Genomic DNA, 19,554 nt, shown 5'->3' on the forward strand with positions numbered 1-19,554 from the left:
TCCGGAACACACAAAGAAAATGAACAGGCCTACCTTTAAAGTGATTTTGTCAATTAACAATTTAAAGGCAGGTCATATTGAAAAAATTCTCAACTAAGCCATTACTATGGATACAGAATACTATTAACTCTGACCTTAATACAGAGTAGTTTGCAAGCTGTCAAACTACAAAAACTGGGGAGAAAGAACTTATAGCACAATTTAAATTTTGGACTGTTATCAGATAAAAAATTATGCATGTCTTAGAAGCAAGATAACAGGAATTATGTCTGCAGAGTAGATTCCAACAAGCAACAATGGATACTTACATTTAATTGAAAACCCTTTCTGTTAATGCAGCATGAAATCTAGAACCTGTTCCACAGCAGAAGATAAACGTAATATTCTGGATGTTCCACTATGTCACAAAAGGTTAAAACACCTTTTTCAAGCTATTTCTTCTATTCTGACCGAATTAAAAAAAAAAAAAAAGAAAAATAGGGAGAAACAAAAACTTGTTGTTTCAAGAAAACTACTTTAGGTATTTATGACATTTTTACTTGTACTCTGTTGGCAGCCTAAGGAACATGTATATATTCATCCAGAAACTAGACGTGGCAGTAGTATTTTCTTGCAGTACTAGGAAAGTAAATGTCAGAAGTCCACAGATTTAATATTTTAGTTATTAATTCACATCCAAAACAAAAGAAAACATAATCCATCAGAACAGCAGCAGAAAACTTAAAAGGGGTTTATTTGTGATTTCCTATATATACCTTGTGAATATGAGACTGTAAATGTATTAGAGACAATTTCTGTTTAAGTTTTTATTGTTTCACTTCAAGTACTGCACATGTTAAAATGCAATAAAGATTTACATTCTATTATCTGAAACTCCCCATCTCAGATTTTTATTCTTAATTTGGTGGGCATTTTCACTCTTTCAATCCATATCCCCAGTAAGAGAGTCTCTTTTATGGCTTCTAGTTCTTCCCATCAGTTAGTGTGCATACAATTTTCATTTTCTATATCATTATCATTTTCATTGCTGTCTTCATCACTTTCTAGTGGGATGCCTGTGGCAGCTGAAGCACCTTGTTTAGTTTCCCGGTCAAGTGGGAAAAAGCCAGTTCCACTGATTGTGTCCTGTCTCTGGTAGAAGAGCACATACGCTGCTTTGGACTGCAAAAGAGAGCAGTACATTATGCTCATTAGACATCAAACAAAATATTTATAATCCAGGTTACTAACTCTTTTTCTTTGCTTCCAAGTACACAAGGTAAAATGACAAAGAAATGCAGACTGTTTATGTTAAATTTATTTCTGCATGTTGTAGCAAAGCATTTTTGGTTTGTACTGTCCTTTGCAAGAACACAAACTACCGCCTACAAATTTAACACAGGTTTCATGGTTTACTCTTCATTTTGCCTGCCCTGATATGAAAACATCAACAGCCCCAAATCTGGAAACATAAAAGATACTTGCCACTATCTGGTCTTCACTTGCAGTGGACACACTACTGTCATCAAAGTAGTACCATTTTCCATCATCCTTATTTTTTGCAAAAGCAGTATCTAAGACAAAAAAGTAAAATGTCTCAGGACTTTGTATATTCATAGATGTAATACAATCAGTTACTAGAGTGTGTTACTGTCTAACATTTAATATTTAACTAACTAAACCTCATTATCACTATTAAACATCTTTAACACATTATTTTTAGCAAAGAGAGTTTAATCACTAACATTTCCCTCCTAAAGACAATGTATACTGAAAAGGACAGTCAAAATACAATGCCTCAGTCATTTTTTCTCTCTGCTTTCAAGGAGAAGCACAATGAATAAAAGTATAGACAAGCAAGACAAAATCAGGTGTAAGAGTACAGCAGCTCTTATGTTTTCTCTTTTCACAATATGCGTAGCTACAAGTATAAAAGAACCTACAATTACCCCTGAAAGCTCATTGCATACAGATTTTTGTGTTGAAATACTCGTGAAAGCATTTCAAGGTAATGGAAAAAAAATTGTCCCCAACCATTAAAAAGCACCATTGATTCAAAGTGATCAGTACTTCAATCAAAATCAACACGGAAATAAAAGCTGACATCTAGAATGATGACACTTGAAATCAACTTACAGTGCCCTCCTCCCATTCCTCCATAGTGGTTCGAAACAGCAATCAAGTTGTAGCGGCAAGGCCCGGCATTGGGATTAATAAGGAACTCTGACATGTCCAAGTCACTGTTAAAAAACAAAACAAAACAAAATAAAGTAAAACAAACAACAAAACCCAACCAAAATTCAGTCATGTTAATAGCATTTTTAACCACAGTTTGGTGGTCTCAGAGCCCTTTATTTCATATGTCCTAGAAAAATACACCAGGCTACTCTGCCAGTGCATCTCTTTCACTCCATGAGTAATGGAACAGGAACAAGCAATCTTCCATATTTTTACATTATAATTATTTTGCAAGTTTATACTTTTAATCCAGAAGCATTTTGTCATTAGTTTACTGGATCCTCTCATGGAAGCTGAGAACAAATCCGTTTTATGTAATCACTGTATTAAACACATGCCCTAGTCACAATTTTATACTTCTAGCATCAAAATATTTGAATTTCTTACTTTATCGGAAAATCAACCAATGTATCCAACTTGTCCCTCATGTATCTGCTGTAGGAAAAGCGCTTCAGATGAACTACCAGTACGGGGGGCAGTGACCACAAGTCTAACTTCTTAGTAGCTTGCTGATGTTCTTTACAGTTTGGACAATACCTAAAAGGAAAAATCATAAATGTTAACTAACTATAGTCCATATGAACATTAAAACACATTACCAAAGAGAAAGTCACATTCATGGGAGGAACTAAATGAGCAAAAACCACACACTCTTCATGTTCTGTTACTAATGCCATAGATATCCCTTCCAGCTTACAACGTGCAAGTGTGATCCCAGTGAAGCTCAACATCAGTAACACAGAAGCAGCATCCCCCAGTATTGGATTCTCATCTCCTACATCCCTGATCAGATCCCTGTATCCTTAGTTAAAACACAGCATTCTTGTATTTTACGAAAAAGAGATGAAGTGTTTAGAAACTGACCATTAAAAAAAAAAAAAACAAACCAAAAATAACAAGCAGCTGTGATTCTTTCAAATTTCAGTTTCCAAATTCATCCATCCACCACCCTATCCCATCTACCATCTAAAACCAGATTACAGTGATTCCTGGAACCTGGGAAAAACTCATTACTAGAAATTTCCCTTCTTAGTAGGCAAGTATTGAACAGGCGGTGACTTAGAAATTTCTGTTCCCTGCAATGCACACTCCAACTGTTCAGCAACTAATGCTCAGGGAGGAAGATAAGTAAGAATGAATGGAAGAAACTCTTATTTGAAGTAGTCTATGCATATTCCACACTTTAGCATCTAACAAGTAAAAATCTAGGGAAAAAAAAAAAGAAAAGAGATGAACCCTAATGAAAAGACTGCCCAAGTGTCTTTAAATAGCAACATCAGATAATGACAAAAAATTAGGAGAACTGTAATGGCAGGCTGGAATTGAAAATCTGTTATCCCAGTTGGCTTAGAATACGTAGAATACAAAAGGTGCTGGACTAGGCATGGTGAACTCTTGTAGATTAGACTTGTGATAACCTAACAAACAAAGAGAAATGTGATTAATGACCTCAGTGAGATGCTGCTCGACTTCTGCAGTTGTATTTAGTAACAGCTGCTCGACTTCTGCAGTTGTATTTAGTAGTTAAAATACTTTGCTTAAAATGTGCTGCCAAAATGGAAGTGCTGACGTACCACACCTGAGTTATGTGTGTATGTATCTCAAACAATCTATCCTGTTTTGTATAATCTAGCAAACCCAGAAAAAAAAAGAGATTTTGTAAGTTAGCTCCCTACCCTGCACAAATATAGGGGAAACTCTAGTGACAGTGTTTGGAAAGCTTCAAAACTTTCAGGTATCCACAGAAGAAAAATTAGCAGACTCTTGTTTCAAACTTAATTCTGAGCTTAAAGGTGTTGATGAAAGATTATCTGCTAGAAAACTCCTGGAAAAAAAAGGATCTTATGGGAACATACTGTAATTATGAATCTTCAGATGTGATTCCAAATGATAATTTGGAAAAACCATTAATAGCATAAAAGTCTCTGCCAAAAACCTAATGGCTAGAACATGAATTTGAGGGGATTATTGACTACAGACATCCCCCATCCCATAAACTTGCTGTTTATGCACATATTTAATGTTTATGCACATTTAATATATCAATGCAAGGCAAGTTATGTATTTGCATAAAGAAACTACAGTATGCACCAACCTCTCTCATCTCAGAAAGGAGTATTAGTTTAAACCACTACATTGAATTTGCCACAATATTATTCATTCACTGTCCATCAAAGTTCACAGACTAGAGCACTTAAAGTATCAACCCTTCCTCCTAACTGTGAATGCATTAAATGTCTTCCTTACAAATAAAACCTTCTGTACATGGTAAAAATTTTGGTTAAGTAATGGACAAAAACAAAAAGCATTTTGAGAATTTTCAACTATGTTTGAAATAACAAGATTCAAAATGCCATTAATAAATCAGCTACTGATCTCCATGTTCAAGTGTGGTTTTGATTAATTTTGAGAAATAGACCACAGTACATAATTTTAATCTTTTGTGCTTACCATGGGTCTTCAGCACCTAGTTTTTCCTTTGTTGTGAACAGCTCAATGCAGTCTTTTAATTTCACAAAAGGCTTTTTGGGAGGCTTATATTCCACACTTTCATGTTTTTCAAAATCCTAAAGAGAAGTATTTCTTGAGTTAAGAGAACAAATGAAACAAAACTCATTTTAGTGATGTCGTCTTACTATAAACAGTAACTACAAAGCTCCTATATATGGAAAAACTGATCAGAAACCGTTCAAGTAAAAGTTTCCACAGCTTCAGATTTCCTTCCCAGTTCATAAGCCTCAGAATTGCTAATTACATGGATGTATATATGAAGTTTATTTATGACTACATATTTACTAAGAATAACATGAAAAAAAGATACAGTTGCTGCTTCTTGCGAAGACTTACAATCCCGTATGTGACACACTGCATTTTTTATGTTTAGTTTTTATTTGTGCTGGGAAAGGGAGAAACATAAACAGCTTACCTCTGCTGCACTATCATCAAAGTATCTCTTCTTCAATTCAGGATCCCAATCCAAAGCAAGGAAAGATCTTTCTAAGATTAAAAAAAATAGTTTTCTCTTAATGTTATTTCCTGCTTTACATGAAATTGTATTAACTTTGGGCAAACACTCTTCAAAATAAATTAAACAATTGTACAATGAATTAATTACAAAAAACTGAAGCATATAAAAATCCTGTACTTCAAAAAGTCAACTGCAATAAAAATTTAGTTAATTATACAGAATTTACTATTTAAAAGAAAAATATATCAAACAGCACACAAAGAAAATGAAACATGAGAGTCAGAAAAGAGTCTCAGAACCAAATATTGCCCACTCTGTTCCCTGTGACTTACCATCAAGCCTAGGTTGCCTATCATCAAATCTAATATGCCTGGTATCATCTTTGATGTAGTTTATGTCAGTACTGCCTAAATTATTGAACTGGAATGTAAACAATCGCTTTTTGTGTCCCGTGAGTGGTTGACCTTTGCAAGTATCCTCAGTACACAATCCATTTTCAGAGTCATTGTCACCCCCAACTGAGTCTTCTGATTGGCTGTTTTCATTCTCTGAGGGAAGTTCCTGATCCTGGCTGGATTCATCATCTTGCTCATCTGTTTCCATTTCACCTTAAGCAATTGGAAGAATAAAGAGGAAGAAATGAGACAGAATGACAGTAATTGAAAAACACTAGAGAGTTAACTTCCATTCGAAATTCAACACCAAATACTAAACAAGTGTAGATATTCCAGTCTTACTTGGAGATCCTTCTTCATGTATTCCATTTGGGCCATTACCATTGATACCATGGTCCTTACAGCAATGCAGGGAACCTTCAGTGTCTTCACTTTCAGTACATGTTTTTACATATCGGCTAAATGTAACACATGAAAGCAACAGTTAGAAGCAATGGATTGTTAAACAATTTTCATTGTTCAAACTGGTAATTAAACTGTTTTCACAAGTCCTTGCTACTGTACTGTATTTCTGCACTCCTTTCTGATTTACTCAGATTATCAGTTTTATTGCCAAATGTGTCTAGTGTTACAAGCACACAGGAAAACCTGCTCATATGTGACTGTGTATTTTTGGCAGCTACTTGGTCTGAAACAGCTTGATTCTTAGTCTCACTCTCTGTTTGTCCACTATTCAGTTTTTTAAATTGCTCATTAACCATATTACAGAGAAAGTTACATCAACAGAGAAAGAAGCATAAATTTAAATTAGAGGTTATATGATTTTAATTTCTTCTATATAATGACACTAATTCTAGTCTACTTTCAGAAAGTGTCTACCATGTACTTCTACAACAAAAATTAGTGCATTAACTTGAACAGCAGCTACAGGAAGTATAACCATAGCATAACAACTGGAAAACATTTCCACTTTACCAACCTAACAAACAGCTAAGCATACAAGAGAATTATTTAACAATACAGACTGACTCTCTACTATTTGTCGAACTATTTGTCTTCTCAAATACTTTTTAGATGAGGTCATGCTAACAAAAAATCAAATTAAAATCCACATTAGTGGCTAAAATTTTATATTTAATATTCAACAGAAAGCAAATACAAGTGCTCAAATCTAATCAGTATGTTAGAAATGCACATGAATCAGTATGTTAGAAATGCAATGACTCCAACTCTTAGCATTATTCTTAACAAACTAATTTTTCTTTTAACAATAATCTTACCACATTCTTAGCAGCAGCAGGTTATATAGTTTATCTTCAGTATTGTTTCTAGGCACTGCTATGAGAAAAGGTTGACCAAACAGTAAAGAACCACTATGGCTGTAGCTAGTGTGCCTGCACTTCTCCCTTAAACAAACAGGAATTATGACCTGTTCCGTATCTTCTGTTCTATTGATGGCAATTTCAAATCTAGAAGAAAAACAATCAGAAATACAAAGAAAAATGGTCATGGAAAAGGCTACAAAGGGGAAAAAGAAAAAATATCCCCTCCCAGTTTGATCTTTATCTGGTGTCTAGGTTTTAATCTTTTGCAAATACCTAAACAAACTCCAAAGAAACGCGAAGTGCATTATCTACACTTACACATAAATGTCATCACGTTCCATAATGCTACTTAGATTTTCATCCATGGCAAATATCCTGTGGAACCTGTGATTGTATATATCAGTAACAATCATCTGAAAAGAAAACGGAGTATACACTGTTAAACCACGTTAATACACATTAAAATGCTATTTGTTGTGCTTTATTTAAGAGATCACTCTTACCTTATCTGCAGCAACACCAGACAAAGCTGACAATGCTGTGCAAAGATCCAATATATTTCCAATTTTGGGAACAACTACTTTGTACTAAAAAGGAAAATATAATTTAAATTTATTAAGAGAACAAATATACACGAGGAAAAATGCCCAAACAACACATGTCCAGCATATTTCATGTATTTCTTTCATATTTTTGAAACTTTAGGTGTAAAGTATTTAGATAAACAAATATAAGGTGTAAAGTATGTAGATCAACTAACATAAATTCTAAAAGCTGCATAAAATATAGCAATTCTATGCATAACTTTACAAATACACATACACTGACTACAGATTCTCATTTCACACGCAGAGAGAGAACTTGATTAAAGTCAAAGAAAACCTCTCTGTGGCTTCCCTTATGCAGCGCTCCTGAAGTTTGTAACAAAACTCCACACAAGACTCTTATCTGTTATTTGTATAATAAAGATAGGATTAATTAGAAATAAGCTATTATTAACTTTGTAATTAATTGCCAAGCATTGCATGCTATATCCTTAAGTTTTATAATAATTTAGACTCACAAAAACTCTACTGAACTGGTACTCTTCCCAAACTATTAATTCCAGCACAACCATCTCGCATGAGTCACATTCAACTACTTCAGTAGTTTTCAATTACTTTTTGTCCCCTGTGCAACTACTGTGCGTCCCCTATTTTCACAATTAAATTTTTAGCAGGCTCATCTCCCTTCACCTTCAAATTCCTCGACTCATACTGCCTTTGAGAACACTCTTTTCTCCCACTTTCCTTCTTATAGTACTGATTTCAGTACTAAAAAGGTGTCAGAGCCTTTTTGAACGCCTACATAACTGCCTGTGTTGTATTTTTTTCACTTACCCTCACTTACTGTATAAGGTACAGCTAGAACCATTTTATCATGACTTGGTTATGATAACCTTATGTACATTTTTTCATTACATTCTAAGGTGTGTAATATCATCCCCTTCCTAAAAAACGGCAAAAGGGATACTCTTCACAAAGAAATCTCATCTGAAATGTTTTGACTATGAGGTGAGAGACTACCCAGTACATCTAGTCATGAGGGTTTTTTGCACCATTTCTTACAAATATTTGCTTTTTGTCAATAAGAAACCAAGAAATTTCAAGTCTTACAGATTAAGTATAGATATTTTTATAAACATAAAAATTCATCACAGCAGCTCTCAAAAAATTATGTCAGCATACATTTTAAAGATTAAGAGGCCCTATTAACACAACCATAAAGAAATTACCAATTCTTTCTTGAAACTATACAAGGTATGTACAGTTTTCCTCAAGTATGTATAGTCTTCCCCATTTTCCTAAGTGAGACTTCAGAACACATACCAGAAAAATAAAGCTTGTTGGATTTGCTTATAAATTTGCACTGTGTAAAGGAACTTGGGTTCACTGTTAATGCCTCATGAATCAAAGTGTTTGTCTGCAAATTAAGCCGCTTACCTGCATAGGCTTTGCAAGTGGATCCATTCTAACTAAATAAACTTCCAAAGTGCGTTCTTTTTTCATGGGTAATGGAAGTGTCAAGTAACAAAAGGGATCAAAGGTTACAGATATTTTAGCACATTCAGGACAAACTAGAGTAGATTTAAAAAGGCCATGAAATATATCTACAATGATGGAATCATTTCTCTTTAAATGGTTTTCCCAGGCTTCTTCAGCAACCACCTGTAAAGAAAGCATGATCTGGGTTATGACAAAGTAGTCAGAAATGAATAGTGAGAATTTTTAGTAGAAGTCCTTGACAGAACATTTTCAGTAACAACCTAAACACAGAAATGTCACTCCAAAGGACCCGTAAGGAATGTTACTACTATCAGGTTTCCAGGTTAAAAGATGTATGCTTTTCCTAGGACAGAGATCCTGTCAGTGGTATTACACAGTCTGAGAGCGACTTTCAAGTAGCTTGGGGGAAGACAAAAAGCAGATAAACCTACAAATTCCATCTGAATTAACTCATACTCATAACAAAAGAAGAGTTTCCCTGAAGTAAGAGTACTGGAGAGAGACAGAATGCTGCACACACTGTAGGTATAAAAATAAAAGAACAACAGAACAGGAATTGTTTTTTCAACAGAACTGAATTGAACAAGAACGATTATCTTAATGAAGTCTTAAAAAAGAACTTACCATCCTCCATCCCCCCTCATTATCTTCAAAAAAAATAGAAATTTACACAGTTTCTCAAGATGTCAATTTTCAAGTTCTGTCCTATTTTCTGAAATGTCTTCCAGAAAAAGCCCCACATAATCAGTTTCCCAACCTTCCAGTGCATAATCATGTAGAAGTATCTTACAGCATACAACTTTGACTAAAATGAAGATGATCAGCTCCAAAATCCCTACCTTGTCTGGTCTCCCATCTGCATCCTTTAATTGAATATAAGGTTTTTTCCTAATTCTATTCAAATCCTCATGTAAACCATCCAAGAGAAAAGCCAGTAGCTCTTGACAATCTTGTTGCTGATAACCAGAAAATTGTGGTGCAAATCGTCCCACTTGTGTCTAAAAAAAAATAAATGCAAAACACTCCTGACACCTGAACTGTCAGAAAGAGTAGATACTTCTGAGATGTTATAGCAGCATATTGAAAGGGTAAAACTTGTAGTTATAAAAGGTAAGCTTTTCAATGGAGACAGGAAGTCAAAACTAATTCTCAAAGCACAAGGACAGGTGACAGCTACTGAAAAATACATCCAAGTGTTTTACCAGTTCAATGAATGAACTGCATACTGATAAACAGTAGTTCAATTTTTTTTTGTTGCGTGTTTCTCCAAGTTTTATATACGTAAAAGTACAAAACCAAAACCGACATGTAATTCCACGTAATTTCCTTACTGACCTTAAATGCTCTTGGGGTAACATAGCTGTATTTTCCTGACCACATTTGCTTGATAAGCTCAGCATAAGATTTTGCTATTTCACCTCGCATTCCTAAAGGATTGTCAAAATTCAGCTCTTCTTGGTATTTATCATTGAGAAAGTATTCTGTAAGAGGAGGTGTGTTGCTCAGACACTGCAAAAAATAATACAGACTTTTTAGAACAGTGATTTGAATCAGTTCTACACAAAGAATGTTTTAATTTTGTTAAAGCAGCCATGAATTGCAATGTCTAGTGCCTGGAAGGAAAAGAGAAAAAACCCTAAACATTTTTTTCCAGAAACAAATAATGGCTTTAAACCAAGACTGGCTACAGCTGTCATTACAAGTTATGCAAAGATAATATCTGTCAAGAGCTTTACCTCAAAATTTATAACACAGAGTAGTCCAAACAACCCACAGCATGACAACATAATGTGTATCAAGATTTAAAACAAACAAAACAAGGTGTTTCTTGAGACATGAATGGCTTTATGAAACTTGTTGCTAGAGGTTGTAATAGATGCGCAAAGTGGAGAGTGCACACGTTTGGAAGAGAGAGGCAACAGAGCTTATTACTTCAAATTATAGCATATTCAGAGCAACATTTGAAAAAAGATTATTTTGGCAGGCGAGGGAAGGTGAGGATGCTTGGCCTTTTCCTTCTCTTTGTTAATATCAGCTTATGGATGCTGTTGGAGACAGCAATCTATGCTAGAGCGACTAGACTTTGAATCACAGTGCTGTAAGCCCTTGCTATGTTCTTTTAAATCTTGTGATGCAGTTTAGAGCTGAAATTAGTCCAAGGAAAGCAAGGACCTTGGTTTAGATTTACAGACAAACTATACCAGTTTGTCTCTTCTCTCAGCATTTGAAGACAGCAGGACGTAATCACTGCAGTATGATTTACAATTTCACTTTCAATTTTTGTGTGCTTCTCTTCATACTCCTTTAAACATAAACATTTCCATCACTCAGGAAAAATCCCCATGCCATGCCTTAGCATATATTCTTAAGAGTTTGTCCATTAACTATTGTAAGCTTTTCTGCATTCTTTCCTTTATTAAAAGATTTGAGGAAAGGTCAAGTATTTCACCAGTCTCGTCTGCCCCTCTGTAAACAAGGGGAAGAGCTCCACATATGCTGTTGCATAAGATACAAGAATTAGACTGGAAGAATTGCAACTTTATTGAGTAGGGCAAAAAAATATTATTCCTATGTCTGCCTATCATACCTGTGCAATATTACAAAGCAAAACCAGTCACATGCTGTAGAGAGCTGAGTTTCATGCCTATATCAAACTCCTTCCTTTCTCTTCCTCCTCACCTAAAGCTTTCAGGATCTGTCAACACTGCAAAAAAAAATTCCTGGTATTACAGACACTTTTGGACACTTGGGGTTGAAGCAATCTCATTTTTCTCTTGCTATATGGCAAAGAGTTTTTACTTCCAGTAGTGGTGATCCCAACTCCCCCTACCTCACAGATGTGTTGTCTTCTGGATTATTTTTGGGCTGGTTTAGGAAATGAAATCAGTTCAACTGTTCAGTTTAGCATGAGGAATGTCCAATACAAGGAATTAAATAATGAAAAAATAGTATATTTTTCTACAGGTCTTTCTGTTAGTCAAGCATTATACAATGTCCTGACAATTTGGAGTCCATTAAAAAATAATTCACCAGTTTCTAGTTTTCACCTAATAAACTGATTTTGTCACTTTCTCAGAATATTAATTAATATTTGTAGTACAAGTCAGGAAGATTACTACAGATAACTTCCTTTTTTCCTTTAACAATATTCACATTATAGCATAAGATGACACTAATGGTAGTACTGGAATGCACAAATGTCTACCTCAACACAGCAAGTTTTGAGGTACAGAGCTGACATATTTTTCTAAAATACCAGATACAATAGTTTTTAAAAGAGTAGCTTCTAGAGGAGCTAATAAAGTTGGCCATATATGCATTGATCTTTTCAATGTAAGTGACAAAGCTAAATGATTACAAACATGCTTCCTCTTTGAAAAGGCTGACAATGGAGAATTATTTAAGATCATGATTAAAGTCAGAAGAAAAAAAGCATCCAGAAGCCAATTTGAAGGAATCCTACATTCTTATTTTCTCATGTCATATGTTGTAAGTTATCACGGAAGCCTTATGGAAACTGTCTATTAAAACCAAGACAATCTACAGGATAGTTAAGTTACCAGATTTGTGTGTCCTGTTCAACCTAGTGATGTGGGGTTTTCTGTTTGTTTCAAAACACAGACAATAAGTAAACTAAAAGTATACCAAAAGGTGAGGAATAATAGCAGCCATAATAGGCAAACAAATACAGTAAAACTATAGAAAACTGTCTGTGAACTAAAGAGGTAACAGAATGTCACCTCATTTCAGGCACTACTGTCTCTACAAGTTTTCTTTAACTAATAAAATTTCTGTAAAGTTCTCTGACCCTGAACTGATCATTTGAAAAGATCATAGGAAGTATAGAACAGAAGGCAGAAACTCCAAGAGACAATCCACAGGAGAAAAGGTTAACCTTCAGCATGACAAAGATTAACACTGAAATCATACTTCCATATTACATATTAATAACCTGGAAAAAAGTTATTAAGATGCACAGGAAAATGAGAAAGAAATAATTATTTTTAGTGTTATGTACACATGCACATATACACACACACACACACACACATCTCAATGCTGTAGCCTCACTGGAATACTGTGTACAATACCAGCTCATGATAATGATTCCAAGTCTACCTGTCCTACGAAACCTTCATAGAAGGGGGAAATAGAATAATGAAAATAGTCAAGTCATACTCTTCTAAATCTCTGTAGTTTAAGTATGGAATAATTCTGATGTAAGAGTTTGCACAGACCCGATTGATAGAAAAGGAAAGTAAAAATTAATGAAGAGGGCCACCAAGACTGTGAGTGGCCTAGAAGCACTTGCCCTGTGAGAAAAGACTGAAGCATCAGGGCTTGTCCAGGCTGCAGAAGAGAACGTTTGAGGGAGGCCCAAGAGCAGCCCTCTAGTATCTCTATGGAAGTTAAGGGGAAGATGGAACCAGGCTCTTCACAGTGGCACATACTAGGAAGAAAAGAAACAATGGGCATCAGTTGAAATATGAGAGGTTAAGAATATAAGGAAAAAGGTTTTCATTCTGAGAACAGTCAAGTAGTGGAACTAAGAGTCTCTACCTTCTTGGGATGTTTTCAAGATCCAACTGGATAAAGCCCTGGGCAACCTGCTCTGACCTCAGAGCTAACCTTCCTTTGAGCAGGAGGTTGCACCAGAAACCTCCTTAAGTTCCACAAATCACTCTGTAATCCTAAGGGAACAAGGAAACATTTCTCCACATCCCATATGGAATATTGCACAAAAATAATGATAAAAATAAACTTCCAAAATAAAGAAAACATCACTACCTATCATGCCAGCGAACTGGGGAAATGAGGAGGAGACAGTAGAATCATTAATGGACATACTGAAAATTGAACAGTCCCTTAAGTGTCCTGGTTCTTCAGCTTCAGGTGCTACTTATTAAGAATTTTATGCAAATGACACTGAAGTTTCGTATTTCATCTTTCTAACAAAAGACTAAGAGCTGCCAGACTGAAAAGAAGATCCAAGGGACAGGAGAAAAAGTGATTTACTTTACACCTACTTGTGTCTATCCTACTTTTGTCTGTATGCTATCAAACATGGCAAAAAGCGCTTAATTAATACGCTCCTTAATCCAAACTCCACATACCTAGGGCAACTGAAACAGAACTATAAAAACTTAGGAATTTCAAGTATTGGTGAAATATGCTATCTTTTGTCTAGATAAACTCACAGCCGTAAGTAACTTCAGAGGGAATATTATTCAGCTTTCTGAAGAAAAAAAAACTTCTGAAATATCCATTTCAAAGCTTGTTCAGAAGTCAGGTGTTTATAATCACACCAATGGGAAAAACGCATCAAAATAAAAATCTTGGAAAAAATGAATCTTTTTAGTGAAAATATTTTTTTTTCCTTCTCACATTTTTTAATCACAAAATGAAAATTCTGGAACTCTCACATTTTTGCTGTAAAAGAAAAATTAAAAATCCAAACATTTCCACAGAGCTCTAATCTGTAATATCCCACCGAAAGAGGAAAGTAAGACTTGGGAAACATCCACAGGTGGCAGCACAGCGATGCTTAATGAGACTCATTTTTTCTAATTTATTTTCAGCTTAGAATATAGCTATGTACCTAAGTGAATGTGAATGAAACATCTGCTTGCCAAATATTTTTTGTAATATGGGTTCAAGTAGTCATAATAATATCTATTTATAATATAGTATTATCTATTTATAATATAAAATATCTAGAGATAACACATAAAATATATAATAATATTCATTATATTTATTATCGGTATAATAATTATAATATATATTTATTATAAATAATAAAAATATATAACTATTTATAAAATAATAATTACAATATTTATAATAATATCTTTTGTCTTTCCTGTTTTATTTATGCAAAAATAGATCTGCAAAAGTAGACATTTAGGCCTAATTAGAAAAAAAATCAAGCCTTAGGTGTTTACACTGAAATAAAATAAATACATGAAATACTCCCTTCAAAAGAATCTGAAAAAACTATACAAAGATTCCAGTACAACTAAAATAAGAATACCAAATTATTGTTTTTTTAAAATTAAGGAACAGTAGTAAGAGAACAGCACTTGGGAGATAGGCAATGGTATTTTAACCTTCTTGGCCTTATTCTAATTCAGCTTGCAGCTGTCTGTAACCCCACAGAGGATCTCACCTATCTCTTCATCATCTGTCCTCCAGTTGTCCTGAGCTTCTTAACACTGAAAACCCCTACTTGGAAGGGCAAAGGTCCCCACAATAATCACTCAGCGGGATAAAGGGTCAAGCCTAACCTATAGATTGAAGAACTACTAAACTTGCAACAAAATTTAAGACATTGCCAGGATTTTCACATTTCTACCTAGTATGTTTACAGGGCAAGAACCTTCACACAAATTTGTCAGACTCAGGAGATGAAGCTGTGTGAAGGAATTGTCCCTCTTTGTCAAGGAACAACAGCTCTGATGCAAACTTTCTTCACTGTACATGAGACAAGACCAAAGAGAAGCTGTGTGATAAATGCAGTGGTTTTTGAAGCAGAAACGGCTCCCAGGTGAACACTCAAGGGCCTCAATGTTCCCTGGAAAGCACAGAGATCTGAGAGAAGCGGCAATCAGCTGGAAAATGGATCAACCAAACTCTGCTTTGGTTGAAGGAAGCTACACTGATCACACCCAGCATGAACGGAATGGAAGGGATCGAAGCAAAGATTTTGGTACAGGAATGGAATTGAAATTGTTTCAGAGTCTAGTACTCTACAGTAAAGTATTTTGTTTAAAGAAAACACAATTATCCTGAAAACCAGCCCTGTGTTAGCACAATTGTGAAGGAATACACCTTAGGAGGATAGGTAAGATAAAGTAGGTGACCAGAACAGATCAGAGAATCACAGAATAGCAGACATTAGAAGGCATCTCTGCAGATACTCTGGTCCAACCCACTTGCTCAAAGACAGGTCACCTAGAGCAGGTTGCCTGGGACTTCAGTTCGGTTTTAAGCACCTTCAAGAATGGAGGCTTCACAGTTTCCCTGAGAACCATTTTCTACTGTTTGATAAATCCCATTTTAGAACAAAGTTTCCTATATTTAGGAATCGCACATGCTTCAGTTTATGCCCATTGCCTCTTTTTCTTTCAGCGGGAACCACTGAGGAGAGTTTGGCTTAGTTTTCTTTTCTCCACCAGGTACTTCCAAAAAATGGTAAAATCACTCTGGAGTCTTCTCCAGGTTTAACAGTCCCAGCTCTCTGTCTCTCCACACAGGTCAGATGCTGCAATCTTTGGTCACCTATGTGGTCTCTCACCAGACTTGCTCCCTAAACTCTCTGGGGAGCCCAGAAGTGAACTCAGAACAGTGCTGAGTGAAAGGAAAGGATCACCTCTTTCAGCCTATTGGCAATACTCTCCTTTGTGCAGCCCAGGATGCTGTTGTCTGCCCTAGCCACAGGAACACACTGCTGGCTTTTTGTCCAGCAGGATCCTGGGTGCTTCTCTGCCAAGCTGCCTTCCATCCAGTCGCTGACCCCCTGCTGCAGTGTGTACTGGTTCCTGGGGCTGTTCTGCCCAGGCACAGGGCTCTGCATTTCCTGTGACTGAACTTCATGAGGTTCCAGCCCACTGAGGTCCCTCTGAATGGCAGCACAGCCATATGATATAGCAATTCCTCACTGCAGATTTGTGTGATCTCTCATCTTGCTGAGGGTGTACTCCATCACCCAAGTAAATGCCTAGAGCAGCCAATATTCCCAAGCAGAATTCCCGGTTTTGCCATTCACATACTATTTGAGCCCATCTTTTTGTTGCTTCCAAGACTAAGACAGATCAAAACGTATTCAGAGTGCTCCAGCTATTGGCATAATAATCCAATGTTACTTTGATAAAACATGAAAATAACAGCAAATTAGCAAAGTGAAATGCACGCTTTCTGTGTAATTGAGAAAAGATGAAAGTGGTGGCAAGAGGAAGACTGCAGTCTGTGACACCTCAGTGTGTTAAGAACATATACTTTCACTAAAATGCACTTCCATGGATTTCTTAGATGATATTAAACTCTGAATAGTACTTTCATTGAGACATACAAGTAGGATGAACTGAAAGATACACTTCCTTGCTAAGAAAGCCACTAAATAATGCATTTGAAAAAACACACCTTCAAGGACATATTAAAGGTACCATGCCAAACTAAAAGCTACTCTGCTCAATAAACACCTCATTTTCTTACCTAGAGCACTGTCTTGGTAATCAGCAAACCTGTGTTTTTTAATTTACACTACAGTTTCTCAGAATTATTTGAAAACTTAATTCTCTAGATGTAACTGAAAAGCAATGAAATCAAAGCTGATTTAATTTCTAATGCAGACCTCAGAATGAAATCTGTTTAACACAATGGGATAATGATGTGATGTGTAACAAGTCTGTTACGCTGCACAGGACTCCTAAAGGCAAAAACCCATGCTTCAAATTCTGACTTAAAGGTTACTTTTGAATTACATACATGCAAATCACATATATCAGCTCAATTAAGGTTTGAATGAGTAAATAAAATTATCCTTATTTAATCAGTATAGCTTGATGAACAAGGTAGAATCATAAAAAAACCTTAGCAAGAATATTCTTTGAATTCAAACCCAAAACATAATTCTGGTTGACACACTAGACAAAACCACACGCTTTTCTTTCCAACAGCACAATGACGCAATTCAGTAATCATGAGAGGTTATGTGTAGCATTTTTAGTTAGAATGGACACTGCAAAATGCGTGTCCTTCCCCCTTTCAGTTTAGCCATCTTCCACATAGCATGCTAAAAAGTATTTAATTTCTGCACTGTTCAACTGCTCTTCAAGTATCTTCATGAAAACATTTTTACAAACAAGTTTAGTTTTATGGATGCCTTATATCAATAAGTATGGAACAAGCATGGAATTACCCTATATACCACTAACAGGTGAGGGCTGACAGGCTAGAAAGCAATTTTGCATCATATGACCCAGCAGTTCTTTTCTGTGGAAATGTGATCCTGCTGTTCATCCTCATGGGAAGGTATCCAGCTGCAAACTGGGCTGTATTAGCAACTGCAGTCAGAGGCAAAGGGGAGCAAATCTTCCCCTCCATTTGGAACTTGTGAGACTGCTGCAGGAGCACTGTCCTGTTCAGGGCTCCCCAGTGTAAGAAAAAGCAGAGAAAGGACACCAATGTGGTCAAGGGATTGAACAACAATATACAAGGAAAGGCAGAGCTGTAAGCATTAGTTCAATCTGAAGAAGACAAGACTAAGGGGAGAGCTTTTGGCTCTCTGCAGCTACCTAACAGGAAGCTACAGAAAACTAAGGCCAGATGATTCACTGATTCTCATTACGAAGAAGGGATAGAAGTATCTACACACACTATGACACACTGGAAGAGTGTGCTTTTTCTTTTGAACAAATTTCAACAACTTCATACAAATGTACCCGAAATTCCTTTTCTACTCGTTTGGGTTGTGGTTTTGGGTTTTCTTTAATTTTACCCAAAGAAATCATAAACATAAGCCAAGAACTCTTGTAATGACCAAGGAGAAAAGGAAGATAACTCTGCAGCATGCTTGGTTAAGATCTAAAGTTTTCATACTCAGCAGGAAAATATGTGAACAAGAACTTACATATACATAACAGTTTTGTGACAGAAGACTGCTCCAACGACAAAAGGTGAATTCGAGAACTAAACATAACCAAACAAAAGTCCTAGTTCTGACTGTTAATTATTCAGCAACTGCAGCTTCCATTTAAAATCAGAACACTAAGATTTCTTCATCTTGGTAGAGGAATATTAGATATACTAGTACTTCTCCTGCATTCATAGCAAAGAACAAGCTAACACATTCCTGTAAAATATCTCATCCATGAAATAGCTATTCTGAGAGGAAAGGTCAAAGGAAAATATTTTCCAAGGTTCCTGTATGTTAACCTGTGCACTAAAAGTACATGAGTCAGAAATAAAGGCCCAGTAATCTATCAGTCATCTACTTTTCGACACTTTTTTCAGTACTGCAACTGGTACTCAAGTGCATTTCAAAAGGAAAAGGCAGTTTTTGTAACATATAATATGAATGGCAATTACTACAAAAAGCAAAGAATCCAATTTCAAGAGTTCACTCATGTAGAACACTGGTCAAACGTCTTTCTGACATTGATCATTATGAATGCAGTTATGTAAATCAACTTTTAAGGTATACCAATAAAGATGTCTTACTTCTTCACTTTAAATCTTATCCTGCTACTTATCAGATCTCTTAATATCAGTTTTGAAAATGACAAAATAAAACAAGATACTATTTTCAAGTAATAACACTAACTGATTTTATTTTAAAGTACATACCTGAATTGCTGAATTCATGAAACATGTATTCCCCAAGTTACTCAGGCCACACAGGCCTGGCTGCTCATTGTGTCTTCCTGGCTCTGAATAATCATAATTCTTATAAGCAGTATATGATGGGAGACAATAGTTTGAATTTTTCACACTGTAAGAAAACAAGACATCTTTCACAATGTAAACATGTACTCTATAGTACTTTAAAGCATACAAGTACTTTACAGACTTAAATGATTAAAATGTTTAACTTCTGTGAACAA

At 35.6% G+C, this 19,554-nt stretch overlaps 1 protein-coding gene across 1 annotated transcript in view; it reads right to left on the reverse strand.

The window, feature by feature from the left end:
* Window positions 1-791: 791 nt before the first annotated feature.
* USP15 (ubiquitin specific peptidase 15) overlaps window positions 792-19,554 on the reverse strand; it is a 59,178-nt gene continuing 40,415 nt past the window's right edge. The window contains exons 8-22 of the mRNA XM_030959363.1: window positions 19,298-19,442; window positions 10,286-10,459; window positions 9,790-9,948; window positions 8,888-9,112; window positions 7,409-7,492; window positions 7,224-7,318; window positions 6,861-7,049; window positions 5,923-6,038; window positions 5,518-5,793; window positions 5,144-5,214; window positions 4,669-4,784; window positions 2,605-2,754; window positions 2,116-2,219; window positions 1,465-1,553; window positions 792-1,161 (exon numbers count right to left, since the gene is read on the reverse strand). Coding sequence (XP_030815223.1) covers window positions 976-1,161; window positions 1,465-1,553; window positions 2,116-2,219; window positions 2,605-2,754; window positions 4,669-4,784; window positions 5,144-5,214; window positions 5,518-5,793; window positions 5,923-6,038; window positions 6,861-7,049; window positions 7,224-7,318; window positions 7,409-7,492; window positions 8,888-9,112; window positions 9,790-9,948; window positions 10,286-10,459; window positions 19,298-19,442 — 2,179 coding nt within the window. The 3' untranslated portion in view covers window positions 792-975. The remainder of the gene's footprint in view (window positions 1,162-1,464; window positions 1,554-2,115; window positions 2,220-2,604; window positions 2,755-4,668; window positions 4,785-5,143; window positions 5,215-5,517; window positions 5,794-5,922; window positions 6,039-6,860; window positions 7,050-7,223; window positions 7,319-7,408; window positions 7,493-8,887; window positions 9,113-9,789; window positions 9,949-10,285; window positions 10,460-19,297; window positions 19,443-19,554) is intronic.

This window comes from Camarhynchus parvulus, chromosome 1A (assembly GCF_901933205.1).
Source record: "Camarhynchus parvulus chromosome 1A, STF_HiC, whole genome shotgun sequence".
Taxonomy (NCBI): domain Eukaryota; kingdom Metazoa; phylum Chordata; class Aves; order Passeriformes; family Thraupidae; genus Camarhynchus; species Camarhynchus parvulus.